The 15910-nt window shown below is 38.3% G+C and overlaps 1 protein-coding gene across 2 annotated transcripts in view; it reads left to right on the top strand.

The window, feature by feature from the left end:
• The first annotated feature begins 2310 nt into the window (after positions 1–2310).
• Positions 2311–15910, top strand: part of LOC138024259 (uncharacterized) — a 14903-nt gene continuing 1303 nt past the window's right edge. Inside the window, exons 1-13 of one of the 2 annotated variants that reach the window (XM_068871411.1) lie at positions 2311–2723; positions 2800–2892; positions 3123–3221; positions 3709–3771; positions 4829–4909; positions 5587–5673; positions 7270–8518; positions 9327–9805; positions 10891–10983; positions 11900–12152; positions 12809–12862; positions 12996–13082; positions 15255–15910. The exon at positions 15255–15910 is cut by the window's right edge and continues 1303 nt beyond it. In XM_068871411.1, the coding sequence (XP_068727512.1) occupies positions 4843–4909; positions 5587–5673; positions 7270–8518; positions 9327–9805; positions 10891–10983; positions 11900–11937 (2013 nt within the window). In that variant the 5' untranslated portion in view covers positions 2311–2723; positions 2800–2892; positions 3123–3221; positions 3709–3771; positions 4829–4842 and the 3' untranslated portion in view covers positions 11938–12152; positions 12809–12862; positions 12996–13082; positions 15255–15910. The remainder of the gene's footprint in view (positions 2724–2799; positions 2893–3122; positions 3222–3708; positions 3772–4828; positions 4910–5586; positions 5674–7269; positions 8519–9326; positions 9806–10890; positions 10984–11899; positions 12153–12808; positions 12863–12995; positions 13083–15254) is intronic. The other variant, XM_068871418.1, reaches the window with a different exon arrangement.

The following is a 15910-nucleotide window of genomic DNA, read 5'->3' as shown; positions in this document are numbered from 1 at the left end:
AAACATGGTGCGGCCATGGGTCCGAAAAAAAAATGCATGTAGTTATGGGGACTTAGCAATGGGCATCTCGATGATAAAAGCCAAATAAGGTAGACTGTAAGCTTGAAAACCGTTGCTTCTGGGTTTAGGCCAGAGGTCTAGAATTCCGAGCAAGCTCTGCTGCTTATCGGGGATGGGGAGGAAGCGTGGGTCCAATAAGGGCGGTTGTTGTTTAAATGTGATAAAAATAGGTGTGATTTGTGTACTAACTTGTCAATATCCTATCCAGAACAAAATTGTCCTGTTCATCCTCCAAATGTAATTTACGTTGCACACATGCTGTTCAAATGTGGATTCTACAAAGTGTAGTGTTCTGCACTTCAACTGAGGTTTAAAAAATTAGATTCCGGGCAACCATAAATCAAATATCAGGGCCCTTCTGAATAGGATTGTCGATGAGAAATGCAAATTGTGCGATAATTTGTGCAGGGCAGATGTATGCGATTAAAAAGGCCAATTAATGGCGATTTTTTTCTGAGCAATTTTGTAAGCTTGTTTTTTCAGGGTTTCAGGATAAAAAAAAACACGTTTTTTACTGCCCTAAAAGACATTTTAACATAAGTGAACAATAATTATGAATCTTGATCGATCATTAGGTGGGACAAGTAAAAAAAAAAATTGAAGGTCTTAACTGCACTATTGGTGCACCACGTTAAAAGGTGAAAAGGAACACAGCTTAACATGCCAAATGAATGAATCAATAATTATTAGATATTCCTGTATGCTAGGACTAGCTTCTTACACTTTGTTTTTTGTTCAGTATTATATTTCTTAACAGATTTGCTATATGTAATCTCAACAAAGGGCGTGTTTGTGTTACACCAATTGTCAACTCTTTAAGAATGAGACTCGTACAGGCCCCCCACATGCAAAATAATGCCTTGAACTTCGAATATTTACGAAATTGAAGGTAACAAGGTAATCGTATTTATGCAGGTTTATGTTTTACTTTATGAATTTTGTGCGTTCTTTTTGTGAATTATGGATTTTTGTGAATTGGTGCGATCGAGATGCGATTTGAGGTGTTGTGCGAAATCGCACCATCACTCAATATCAGAAGGCCTGAAATAATTATGCTCAACAATAGAAGACATGTGAATTGGCAGTGAATTTTAATAGTTCCTAACACAACGTTTCTCAAATGAGTTTTGTCATCATCAACAAATTATATCCTTCCAAACTCCATTACACTTAGACCAGTAATTACTACTTACCAGAGAATCCTATTGGATGACACAATTATTCACACTTAATCTGCATGGCTTCAACAAAAGGCGCGAATTCCGCTCAAAAATCGCATTAACTACAATCAGAAACCCATAAGGTTTGAAACGTGTAACGGCCCCTTGTGTGCTGGGAACAAGCTTCCGAATATTCAATTTGCTAAGTACCATTTTTGGAGCAACAACAGCGGGGTTTCCAAATATGGTACTTAGCACTGAAACATTCAGCCAATCAGAAAGCACTGAATATTCGGAAGCTGTGAACGCGCGTTACACGTTCAACCCTTATGGGTTTCTGTTACAATACAATACAATACATGCTTAATTGACCGCTCCCCAAAGGGGCTTTTCAGGGCGAATGAAACACAACGAAACGACGGAACAGAATAACAACAACTGTTAAGAATCCCAACTGGCGGGAGGCTAACCAGCTTCAACTTCCCAGCTGCACTTGTAAATAGCCACCAGGGACTACCAGGATCAAATTCAACGAGTGGTCAGAACGAGACTTAAACCCGGGAACTCCGGATCTCAAGGCAAGCGTCCTAACCACTGGCCCACACTGCCTCCTTTTAAATTATAAAATGGAAAATGAATGCCTCCTTTTAAATTGGAAAATGAATCGTGACTTGTCCAGTTCTTATTTTATTTATTTTTTGTGGTAAATAGTTTCAATTGTTATGTAACTTACGTTTTGCGTTCATGGGTCCGGGGCATGCCCCCTGGAAATTTTTTTTGAAATGAACATGCGCTGAGATGCAATCTGGTGCATTTTTAGACACAATTTTGAGAAATTTGCTACAATGGTATTTATTTATTTTTTAGTCGTGATCACGTTCTAACAATGTTACAATTAGGGCTGATATTTGCTAACAACTCATAAACAGAATGTACAGTACGAAAACTGAGCCTGCTGTAAGCCAGGAGTTTGTAGTACTCCATGTTCCTTGTCATATAGTCCCCAGGGAATAATTTAATACTTCATGTGCACTGACCTTCTTGTACTTATACATTGTATACTGTAATGACTAAAAATATTTTTTGGGGGGAAGCTGGGCATTTTGGGGAAGGTACATTGTACTGTATTTGAGGAGTAGAATCTTCCTTTACATGTAGATACATGTAGAACCCTGATCATTACGTGTCACTCATGTCTGCCCATTGACTGAGGTCACATCATGCTAATATTTTGAAATTTATGCACCCTGATTATGTTGACCTCAATTACTTCACGCATACTGCAGCATGTTCCCAAAAATATACTTCACTATTAACATCTGAAGAAGTTTTATGAAATTTCCATGTCAATACAGTGCCTTATTATTTAGGAATTTGTGGCAAATTCAAGAAGCAACGCTCACTCTGAAAAATTTGATTGTGCTGCAACATCAAGTGTGGATGATGTCATTGATGACAGCTTGGACATTGACAGCGCCTTGACAGAGCTCATTTCAAAATCTGGTAAAATCTAGCTGAAATTTTGTTGCTCCAGTTTATAAGATATCCATTTCCATTTAGATTTGTACTTTCCCTTTAGGCAATGCAGAACCAGATCTATCTGATAATACACAATTTAAGAATGATGACAGTGATGACAGTTCAACTGAAATTGCTGAAGGAACCACCTCAGGTGACTTTTTTCCTTGCTCACAAGCAAAGACAGTACATGTATCATACAATTATGATGAACGAGTTTACTGATAAAGAAGGAATTATGTTACAAGGCATATAGATAACTGAGGAGGTCATAGGTGGTTACATTCCTATCTGACTTACAACTTTCACCTGCTTAAATCTGAATTCTAATTTAGCATTAGTTGTCATGAATATATTAATATTTCTGACTAACTTATTGTTCAGATATCGCAGAACCAGACCTATCCGATGACACAGATTGTGAATATGAGGATTGTGACAAAAGTTCAAATGAGATTACTGATTTAGAAGGAACTACCTCAGGTGACATTTCCTCCAGTTATGCACGTGATATACCAGCACCATTAGAAATAGAGTGACTAAAGTGATAAGCAAGGTATTAAACAATTATGTTGACTGATTGAGCATTTACTGAAAGTGAAGGAATTATGTTTGGAGGTAAAGGCAAGAAGACAGAGATTGTCACGTTGCACTCCACCTTTACCTGCTTCCCAAAAGTGAGCATTCCCATCAAGTCACTAAATTATGCAGTCTTTTAGAAGGTAAAGACAACAGCAAATTAAAATCTTTAAATTTTTTAAGAACTAACATTTTTGTTTGACTTGATTTGTTGCCTGCACTGGAACAGATCATTTCTCTGTACATTTCATACTTAAATAGTAGATAATAATAATTTATTTATTTATTTATTTATTTTTAAGAAAGGCAGCATGTACTGGCACATTTTGTTTATACAAAACATAACAATTTGTTATTGCAAAAGAATTAAGTGTTTGCCTCGCCATTGCAGATCCTAAATCGGATGAGGAAAATGTCATTGAAGATGAAAATGATGACATTCAATGTTCTAAAAGTAAGTTAAGCGTTAAATGCATGAAATCCAGCAGTAGTCACAAAGAAGACTGCGACAAAAATTTCTGCATGTTGTTCGTATAGGTCTTGGTAAAGGAAAATGAGGTGTCCGAGGAAAAAGGAAATTGTTGCGCTGCTATTTGTTGTAGAGTCAAACTGTATATCATATTAAAGCTAATAGATTGAATTATTTCAATATTAAAGTTTAGTTTTGAGGCCCCAAACTCGGAACAACCGAGTCTGTTGCAGACGTTCCCGCCCCTTCCCTTTAATGCGAAAACAACCGCACTTTGTTGCATCTTAGTCACAGATGAATGCACTCCGATACCGTGTGAGGGGCGTCTTAGTGCATTGGAGGTGTGAATGGGTTAAACTTATACAAACTATGTCCAGGTTTTACTCTAACGCCAGACGATTTTACTCGTAAATGTGGGGCGTGCTAGGGAGTTTGAGGTGTGAATGGGTTAAACTCAGTCAAATTATGTCCAGATTTACTCTGTCTTGTCTAACGCCAGACGATTTTACTTGTCAATTGAGTGGGGGAGGGGGTAACTTCAGACGATTTTACTCGTCAGTGGGGAGTGGGGGGGCACCTAGGGTGTTTGAGTTGTGGATGGGTTAACCCATTGACTTGGGAAACTCGTTCACCGTGCTTTCGAGCTTACCTCATTTAAGTTTTGTACGGGAAAGTAAAGTCAAAACCGAATGGCACTCGTAAGCCAATAAAATTGCTCTGGGTGGATAACCGTCTTCCTCGCCCCCCCTTCCCCCCCCCCCCCCCCCATCCCTCTTCAAGCCATAAGGAAACCCTGTTGGTGACAAGAACAGAGGTGCAACATAGAAGAGGATTTAAGGAGATGAAACGCAATGACTTAGATAAACATTTATAGTACTTTCATGTCATTCCTTAATTGCATTCCACAGGAATTTAGTTTCTTAATTTTTATCAAAACGAGTTCTGAATACTCAGTCTCTGCCTGAATAACATACTGTATTGAGTATCTGCATGTAGTTATTTTTACCAGAAGAACTTTTATCGTAACTTTTTTGTACTTCAGGTTACAAGCAGAATATGAAAAGAAGAAAACGCTTGTTTTCGGGCTCGTCCTCCGATGAAGACAATATGTCACACTCAGCAGGTACAAAGGATGATTTTAACTTAGCTAAATTCACCATTTTAGCAGTGATTTTTTTGGCACCCATATTGAAAATGACTTCACCTTGCGCTATATTTAGCGGGTACTTTCTAGTCTTTTCACGTTTTTGATTCCTGTGTTAGGGGGAATTGGGATGGAATCCCTAAACAGTGCAGGTAGCGGGCAAGTTGACTTTCAAATCCCGCGAGTGCTCTGGGCCAGAATGCCACATGTATTTTTACTAAATTAATTTTCTTTCACGATGTATTTTGTTGCTAAGGGTTACCTTTTCTTTTGCAAAGTCAAAATTTCTCACTTTAAGACGATGTAATAATATAAAAGCTAGTTTATGTTCCATTTTATTCCTATCGGATTGTCCGGGAATTTTTGGCAAATGGTAAACAACCTGCGTCTAAAAAAGGCGTGAATTTAATCTTAAGGGGTTTCCTAACGGGCGACCAAGGATTTGTCAGCGCAAACAAATTTACGGTTTTGGGTTGCCTGGGTTTTGAAACAGGGACAACCTGGATTTATTTTTTTTCGGGCACTGAGCGAGTGAAGACTACTGCTTTCGTTTTATCTTGAGGTGTTTAAAGCATGAGTCACCTGAGTGTGTTTTGTGTCTGCTGAGTTTTTTTTATCAAAACTTCGCCTTTGTGTCTTTCATATTGATAACAAAGTACCCGAGAAGACCAGAAAACAAACCAGGAAATGTCAGAAAAAATCAACAAAGGAGGGAGTTCATTGTTCAGTTAACCAGTCAAAGAGTGAGTTTTGTTTTCTTAATTGGAACTCTTTTTGAACTGCTTATCAGCAATTTGGCTCTCGTATATAGGAATATAACAAGTCTTTTCCATTGATAGCTAGGGGACATGTCGGACTAGAACTCTCCCCTCTTAAAAAATGAGGTTGGTAGGAAATGACGTGCAGGATAGATGTTACATTCTGTCTCCTATTGATTGGCTTGTGTTACACAATACAGTGGAACCCAGTTAATACGGACACCCAGAGGACATGCCATCTTGTCCGTTTCCGTATTAGGCTGGCTTTCAGAAAAATGTCTCGAACACTTGTTTTAACTATCTAAAAGACTACAGCAGACATTTCGGCTAGGAAACGTAAGTTGCTTACACGACAAGGCTGTCAGAGATGAAAAAGGCCACAAGCAATGACTACAGTGAAATGCCAAGAAAGTGAAACTGTAAGAGGAGGCAGAAAAATTTATTAAAGGACTAAAGTTCAAGGGCCAAACACCGGGAGAAAGACAAACTGATCAAAATTAAACATGTCACGCTATAGTTTGCGTCTGTTTTGTTAGTAAGAAAATAATACTAAACTCGCAGAAATCTTTCATTATTTGATAAGGTACAATGTCTACGATTAGCACATAATTGTGACAATGAAAATAGACAGTGCGCACATAACCAGTGTCCGTAAAGCGGGGTTGACCACATATGAGAGTTTGTGACTCGGGACAAAGGAAATTGTCCGTTGTCCGTATTAACTGGTGTCCATATTAAGCGGGTAAAATTTGGAGAAAATATATGATCTTTTCGTGGGGACAAACGAAACTCTGCTATATATGGGTGTCCGTAGAGCGGGGTTCCACGGTATTATCATGTGTACGTTCAGTTTGACTATTTGTTGCATTCAACAGAGAATGTATCCTGATCATGTCGGTCTTGTGATATTGTGATGGCATACGGATTTCAGCGCTATTAAGGGGGTGGCTCTTAACTACCAAACCGTTGGTTGCTATGGACCCCTTCAAGTAGTCATTTCTCAAACCCTTTAACTCTACAGTAACCTTTTTTTGCCAAGTGTGTTCTATTTAACATTCCTTTGTATGGTTCGACTCACAACCATATTTGCTACAATTAATGTAAATCACGTGACCAAAACAGAAAATGCCTAAACACTTAGCAAGTTAACTATGTTTTTCACATCTTTTAAACACAACAGCATGAGAACATTCTAACACAAAAAGTGTAGCATGGATTTTAAAGGAAATGATTTCTTTAAAAAATTGTGATGTCATAAGGTCCTCCTATGATACACTTTTCGAAATATCAGTTCCATTTTTTGTCCAAATAGAAACTCCATGCTACAGTTTACGAAAAATGATTTTATTTCCTGGGAGCTTTTATCTGTTTTTCACTGAAACGCACGGCAAAGAACTAAGACTAGTTGCGCATACGCCTTCTGACTGAAGTGATGTCAGATTTCCATTGAAAAAGTTAGTTTATAGAACCATACATGCAACCTTTCTTTTTTTTGCAACCATTGGCCTTCTGTAGTTAAGTGCCACCCCCCTTGAATAGTGCTCGCAGTTAACCGCGAATCCATCATTTTTAATTTACTAGTGTCCGTACCATGTGCCAAAAAAAATGAGTCCAACACAAGAGTGTATGACAAAAGGCAAGCATGCTTTTATTGTGGCGTTTTGGTGTCTAAAATTGCAAGGCATTATGAGCTCAAACACAAGACTGAAAGAGATGTTGCTATTGCCCTTTCCTTCAATAAGCGGTCACCAACCAGGAAAAAACACCTTGAGAAACTACGGTTATTAGGGAACTATCACCACAATTTAAATGTTTTGGAGACGGGAAAAGGAGAGCTGATTGTCTTTAGACGTCCCACCTCTGGAAAAGAATGTAGTCCTTCAGATTTTCTTCCTTGCAATTATTGCCTTGGATTCATAAGGCGTCAAGAATTGTGGAAACATGTTAAATTGTGCAAGTTCAAACCAGAAGGAGATGAATTTCCAAAGCACCGTAAAGTTCAGGAAAAAGCAAGATTGCAGTTATTTCCAGCCATTTATAGTGACAGTATTCTTTGTCAATTGTTTGCGACTATGAAAAGCGATCAAATCTCCCTCATTGCTAGAAATGATTGGCTCATCAAGGAAATTGGGGTGTTGCTCATTGAAAAACATGGAGAAAAGCAAAACAACTTCGTATCTCAAAAGATGAGAGAACTTGCTAGACTCTTGCTTCAACTTCGCAAAACAAGTTTCAATGCTGACGCCAACCTTTCAGATTTTATCAAGCCTCAAGAATTTGATGTTGTGGTGAGCGCTGTGAAAGCCCTTTCAAAGTTCCAATTTGACGACGGTGTGCATCAAGTAGCTACACCATCATTGGCCTTGAAAATCGGCCATTCCCTTAAAAAGTGTGTAAACGTCCTTCGGGGCCATGCATTGCGAAGGAAGGATGACTCACTACTGGAAGATGTCGACAATTTTGAAAAACTAATAGAAGCAGAGTGGAGCCATCGTGTTTCACACCATTCCCTCCGCGCTCTTGGCACACAGAAGTTTAACAGGGTGGAATTGCTGCCACTTGCAGAAGACCTTGAAAAACTGAGGAAAAGTGTCCTTTCAATAATGCAGTCGACAGCGCAAGTCCTTCAAGAAGGGCAACCTCAGTTGGAATCCTGGAGTAAATTAGCTCAAGCTACTCTAGCCAGACTAGTGATGTTTAACAAGAGGAGGGGAGGAGAAGCTTCTAGGATGCTCTTAAAAAGCTACCTCAATCGACCAGACTGGAACCAGGTCAACAATCCAGAAATTATGTCAACACTAAGTGAATTTGAAAAGGAATTGTCGAAGAGGTACGAGAGGTTACATGTAGGTCAGGATTCCATTGATTCATATTGTTTATTAATGCGCCCCTACAATGCTTCCTTTTTCAAGTACTGTTACGTGTACAGTAACATGTGAAGCATGTGAAGCAAGTAACGTGTGAAGCATGTCTTAGTCAATGTACCGGTAGTTAAGTTTTGCTGCAAATTAGTGTTGCCTTCTTGGATAGATTACAGTTCACAATTGAGCCACATAGTTTAACGCTACTCCGGCTTAAAATGAATGGAACTTAAAAAGTTACGATTCAAGACCCAAACGAATTCAGTGAATTCTTGAAGTTGCATTCATTTTAAGCTGGAGTTTCGTTAAACTACTGTATTGCCCGAATGCAAAAATGGCCGCCAACAAATTATTCTTTTGTCTTTGTGTTAATTGGCATAACTAGCCCCAGTAACACTGTAAAATTGAAAGAATTTGGGCTGTAAAACGAGGCTAGTTAGGGCTTATTAACACAAGGCAAAGGAATAATTTGTTTGCGGGCATTTTTGCATCTGGTCAATGTTTTCTTCGTCATTTTACTTTCAAATAATGACCAAAGCTTGTTTCTTTTGTTACAAAAAATAAGTGTCACTCTCAGGGGTCAATGGGTTAAGGGAGTCTTTTCGTCAATTGGGGGGAAGGGGTCCGAGGGCATTTATGGTGTGAATGGGTTAAACAGTAAAAACCCAAAAGTCCCCATTAAATGCAGTCAATGAATATACACGGTTAAATATAATTTAAATATGTCCGTAAATTTCTTTCCTACTGTCACGGAGAATGTGAATTGTTTTTGAACAGGCTGGACATGGTTGAAATAATTGGCAAGAGGGGAAAAAAAGTGCCAGTTATTTTGACCGCTGAGATGACCAGGAGCATTGATCTTCTTATCAAGACAAGAGAGGCTGTGGCCATTCCTGAGAAGAATCCGTTTGTATTTGCCAGACCAAACAGGCAGTCATTACAGTGCATGAGAGCCTGGGATTGCCTTAGAAATATTTCAATGCAATGTCAACCACCTCTGTTAAACCCTGCCAATATAACAAGTACAAAACTGAGAAAGTATATAGCTACTATTTCCCAAGTACTCTCCATGGAAGAGAAAGAAGTGGACTGGCTTGCAAGGCATTTGGGTCATGACATTCGTGTTCATAGGGATTTTTACCGGCTCCACGAATCAACAATAGAAATCGCCAAAGTGAGCAAACTACTTCTCACTGTTGATCAAGGGGAAACGAGAAAGTTTGCGGGGAAAACATTACAAGAGATAAATCTAAATGGTAAGAAAAATACAATGCTACAAAGTTATTGTAAAACTGCCAGGTGCTCTCAAGGCCTGTTTAAGGACGTTCGCGCCAATTGTTTCTGCGCATCCTTACTGCGCACGCAAATGCACACGCCACGTCATACACGAGCGCGCGAGCTAAGTAATAAAATGAAAACTGATAGGGCAAAAGGCCATTGCTATAGCTTTGCCTGGATTTAACGGTCTTGGACGTTCGGTGACCCCTATTTTTCTTTCCAGAAACGGATCTTATTTACAATTATCTCCACGTTGTCCAAAAATGAACAAAAAATCAATGTGGGAAGTTCAAAAAATTTCAAGGTTTCTGCTCACGGGACATCAAATCCTGCCATCTTGCGGCTGCAAGGCGCGTGAAACTGTGGTCGCCAAATGCGAACTTGATCTGTAAGGGAACCTCATCAGTTGACTAAATTCACTTAATTAGGCCACTTAAACAATATTTGGCAGAGAAGATTTCACTTCAAAGATTTAATTGCAATATATTTGGGTTTACAGACACTGGCCTTATTCGATAACGAAGCCCGATTTCCAAAACGAAGTCGGTGACCCCCCATTTTTTTTACATTTCTGACATAACTAACTCATCATCTTACAGTGGTAAAAGTTTCAGAAGAAAATCAATGTTGAAAAAATTTCGCGCGAACGTCCTTAAATCATAGCAGTGGCAGAAAACGTTGCTAATGGTAACATTTTTGCATCACAATGAATTGAATCAAAGGATTTGTTCTCAACGAAAAATTAATTTTTGACAAGATGAGATGGCTGAACCTATGGGAAAGCCATTACGTCCTACACTCTGCTTTGTCAATCCCAATTTCCTTTCTGCTCAAATTGCAATAATTATCTAAACTGAGACGACAAAACCTCTTTTAGTGCGTACAGCGGGAGCGGTTTGCCGCTGCAAAACAGATTAGGTTTGCAAGACAGAATAAGCCACAGTTTGTTCACTTAAAATGTCATGGCAGAGCTCCTTCAAAAACTTGGTATACTTGCTTAAATTTAGTTCTTATTAGTTTACATCATAGCCAACTTCATTTAGATTTTGTACTTTTCTTTCAGACATTGCAGAACCAGATCTATCCGATGACACAGATTATGAAGATGAGGATGATGTTGAAAGTTCAACTGAGACTGCTGAAGGAACTACCTCAGGTGACTTTTCCTCCAGTACTAGCACTGTCAGAAATAGAGTGACTAAACATGATAAGCAAAGTATTTTGCAATTATGTTGTTTAAACATTTATTGATAGTGATAGGGGTTATGTTTGGAGGTAAAAGTAAGGAAGTCAGAGATGGTAATTTTGCACCCTACCAACACCTGCTTCCCCAAAGTGAACATTCATATCAAGCCAATCACTTAATTAGGGTTGCAAGAGTTTTTGTCTCCAAAATATGCGTCCTATTAATAGGTCGGGAGAACAACAAAATTCTTTACATTTTCAAGAACTAAAATTTTGTATCTCCCTTACCTGTTCCGATGCGATGTAGTTGTAATTACATTGTCAAAAATATAGCTAAAATTATTTAAAAGTAGTGTTTTATGTCACCGCAGTCAGACATGGCCAGTGATCCATTTGAAATGAACGCACTGTATATGATTATAAAGACGTGACAATTATTTTATAGCCATGCTAGCTTGATATCTTGCTTAGGCAGTATTTGAGTATTTGACGTGGTTGCTACGGTCAGGAAATGGTCAGGGGAAAAAATCTTTAAGGTTAAATAAAAGACCGGTAATTTCACTCTGAGTCAGGGAAAATTTAGTTCTTTGAGAGAAGTCAGGGAAAAATTAAATTTTCAGAGTCTTAACTTCTTTATTGCCAACTCAGTGATGTTTTTTAATGAAATCATACGATTTGTTTTCTTCTGTTTTCCCTGTTTTCTAACATTTTCAATTGTTTGTGACATTTTATGGACATGAAATTGGTTGGATTGGTAGGAATTAAACGAGAAGCTGATGTTTTCTATGTTATGTTAATAAACTGTACTCTGCATGTGACTTTCCAAAAACATAAATAAATGGTTTGAGGCCATTACCAGGACTAATTTGTGATCTTTTAAAATTTAGTTGGTCAGGGAAATTTTACATTTGTCAGGGAAAAGTGAGGGAATTTCAAAATCCTGTGTCTGTGGCAACAATGGTTGAGGGAAACAATGTGCAAGGAATGTTCTTTTCTACCAAATGGTCGATTATGGGAGCAGGCAGGTTAATGCATTGTTATTTTGTACAGCTAGAAGCAAAGAAACCAAATCTGGGAAAATGTGCGCAAAAGATCCAGCTGAGCGAAGTGTTAACAGTTCCATGGGAAAGCCAGCACAGGGTAAGATCCTTCAGTCCCTATTTTTTGTTGTTTCCCAAACTTGATGATATGTAACCATTCTCTCTTCGCCCTTAGGCATAGATTTGAAAAGAACATGTAACCTTTTCAAAGTAATTTTAAAATACATGTATCTTTTAAGTTACCACCAGTATAGTTGTGATACTAATAGGTTCATCTGGAAAAATGCCTTGTCTCCGGCATTGACCTGCAATATAGAATTTTGGTGTGAGTAGCTTTTTTTAGTCTTCTTGCACTGGAGGTATAAAGATGTGCGGGTTCAGCTTGTTCTTCTTGGAATCTATGTATTATGCAACTCTTCATCTTTAAACTTAAAATGATATACCTATATGTATTGAATAACTTTTTCATTCATATTCTTTGCAATCAGTGTTGTGTTTTCTTTGGATTTAAATTTTATTTTTGTAATCACTGTTGATATTATATACAAGATTAACATTTTTCTTCTACTTCACCACCCGCCTTGGAATGTGTATAATATGCCAGCAAGCGAGCCACGAGTCAACATGAGCCGAGAATCAACATGCGAGCCACGCAGTTATTGAAAGCGAGTCATTTTAAAGTACTTCAATAAATACTATTTATCAGCGCTATTTGAAATGGGTGCTAAGACTTGCCATGCTTTGTCATTTTTAAAGGTTCCAACGATCCAGAAAAGGAAAACACAACCTCTGTCAATTCTGCTGCAAAATGTAAGTTTTAGGCAAGACTACTGCTTTCGTTACATGATGAGGTGTGTCAAGGGTGTGTCACCTGAGTGTGTTTAGTGTCTGTTGAGTATTTGATGAAAACTTTGTCTTTTTGTCTTTCATATTGATAACAAAGTACCCGAGAAGACCAGAAATCAAAGCAGGAAATGCCAGAAAAAATCAACGAAGGAGGGAGTTCATTGTTCAGTTAAGCAGTCAAAGAGTGAGTTTTGTCTTCTTCATTGGAACCCCTTTTGAAGTATATACTTATCAGCAGTTCGGCTCTCGTATGTATGAATATAGCGGGTCTTTTCCATTGATAGCTAGGGGACACGTCGGACTAGAACTCCCCCCTCTTAAAAAATGAGGTCGATAGGAAATGATGTGCAGGATAGACGTTATGTGTTGTCTCCAATTGAGTTGGCTTCTTTTGCACAATATTTTCTACCTTCACTTTGACTATTTGTTGCGTTCGACGGAGGAAAACACATTGTAATGGTGCCAGTACTAGTCTTGCGTGTCCCTCCGGTATCAATAGTTGTGATGGTATGAGGATTTCTGCATTTGTACGTCGTCGTGGACTGGCTAGCTGGCACAAATGGCCTTGATATCATGCGATTGTGTAAAACACAGATTCCCGTTTTTTCTACTGTATTTAAGTCCTGTTCAGTTGAATGGGGTTTAAATACCGGGATGGGTGACCGTCATGGTCTCTTGGTGAACAGCATAGTAGTGACTTTCTGACTCGTGGACACCAAGACGACACGCAGTGGTCGAAAGGAGTAAATTGCTTGTTTCTCACAGCTCTGTACTGCTTTGTATCCACCAAAGGAGACTATATTACAGTGTACTATTATCCCAAAAAATAATTTTTGCATAACAGAACATTACATGTAGTTTTAATGTCATAAGGTGTACTCACTGCCTTGCTATTCACCTAGAAACTATAGTGATACCCCAGACAAAGAGTGCGTTATAAAACATGTATTGTTGTGTTTTCTAAGCATTAAAGAGGGTAATGTTTACCGCTTGTACGTCCGGCAAGACAGTCTATTGATTCCAGTATTCCGTAACTGTCTTTAATAAATAATGGTCAAAATACTTTTAATGTGATACCTTCATTGCTGAAAAAATACTATAATAACTCATCAATGACAAAACAGGAGTTGAACACACCTCACTAATACTAGATTATTACTACAAGCTTAAAGATTGTTTAATAAGGAGCACATCTGATAATGGTCTCCAACCGGTTAGCGTGGTGGCAGACGTGCACCAAATCGTGATAAGCGCCCTTATAAAGGCTTTTGTTATGAAAGTCATGGTTTCAATCAAGGATGGCTCCATAGAAACAGATCTTTACACCAAACCCACAAACCCACAAACATCAATATCTTCTCACTTCATTTTGTCACCCCCATGATGATACCAAACGCTCCATCCCTTACAGCTTGGCCCTTCGACTACGCCGCGTTACTTACAACGCACAAATGAACTAACAAACTACCTAACTAACCGTAGTTTCGACAAAAATTTCCTCAAAACTCAAATACAGCAGGCCTCTGACATTCCCCGGTCTGACGCGCTTAAGAAGACGGTCTTATTAGGGCCCAATTTACTGAAATACCTTGTAATAGTAATTCTCCCTGTTCTTTTCGATGCAGAAGTAAAAACTGCACCACCTGCCCCTATATAGAACACGGCCGTAATGAATACACCTTTCATTCTACGGGTGAAAGCCATAAACTCAAATCTCACATTACTTGCAACACTTTCAATGTTATTTACATGGTTCAATGTAAATTATGTAATCTTCAGTATATTGAGGAAACCAAATGTCGCCTGAAAGACCGTTTTAATGAACACGGACGCCCTATACTCAGGTCCACTAGTAGTTAGACCGCATTCTCAGAACACTTTCTTAGCAACAACAATTCACACAGTTCATATGTTACTCATTCCCATTGAAAAGCTCATCAATCAACATGACTCGATCTTTTACTGATGAATGCTGGTATTGGCCAGCCAAAATATAATTAAAAGATACATCTTCGTGTTGTTTTACGAGTCGTGCAGTAGACTACTTGACTTCAAAAATATTTTAAAATCAATTTTGACTTATCACGATCTCCTCTGATCCAACGCTGTGCAAGATTTATCGTCGACGGCTTTTTGCAACGTTTTAAAATCTCAACTTCACTATGAAAGTAAATTCATTTCCACTGATGACGTAAGATTTGCATTTGATTAGAAGAACGCCATTTGAAGTAACTCTTTAACAGACCCGCTTCCCTTGTTCAAGCGTTTTGTCCATAGAAAGGGCCTTGAGCCACCAACGGAAAAAAAAAAAAGATGTCAGGGAAAGGTAAAAAAAAGATTTTTTTTCATATTGCAGAGTCAGTTCCTCATAAACCATGGACAGGGGAAGAAAAAGAAGCTGTCTTAAAGTATCTTGGTCACTGGATCAGGAAAGGACGTGTACCAGGGAAACTGGACTGTGAGCAATGTATTTCTAAGGCAAATGGCGCCCTAAATCACAGGAAATGGACCGATTTAAAATATTCCGTTAAGAACCAGATCGACAAAAGAAAGAAGGTCCTTGACCCCAAGAATTAGATTGTTAACTTGTTGTTAACTTGTTTTTATATAACTAAACCAAAGTATTTTTCTTAAGTGAAACAAAGTGTTAATCCTCTCTGTTGGATATTGGCATTCGTTTTGCCAATTAGTGATATTAAAAGAGTAGCCTGCGAGCAAGCTCTCCAAAGTTTCACCTGAATTCGGGCACTCTCTCTTCATGAGTGCGGGATTTTGTGCAATTTTGGGGATGTTTCCTACCTTATTAGAGTTCACACAGCTTCATAAAAAAAAGCAACAGCACTACCTTTGTTGTTTCCTATAGTTAAATATAGATGTAAATTAAACTGTTTTCATGTAAGCATAATGTTTTGTGCTGTATTTTGTAATTTGTTGTAGTGTAGTTAAAACCATAAAATTGTTGACATTTATTTAAAGAGCAAAAGTAAATTCAAAGAACACTTCCATTCTGTT

Source organism: Montipora capricornis, chromosome 2 (assembly GCF_036669925.1).
Source record: "Montipora capricornis isolate CH-2021 chromosome 2, ASM3666992v2, whole genome shotgun sequence".
NCBI classification, from domain to species: domain Eukaryota; kingdom Metazoa; phylum Cnidaria; class Anthozoa; order Scleractinia; family Acroporidae; genus Montipora; species Montipora capricornis.
Note: the sequence above shows the minus strand (reverse complement) of the source record. Positions and strands in the feature narration are given on the sequence as shown.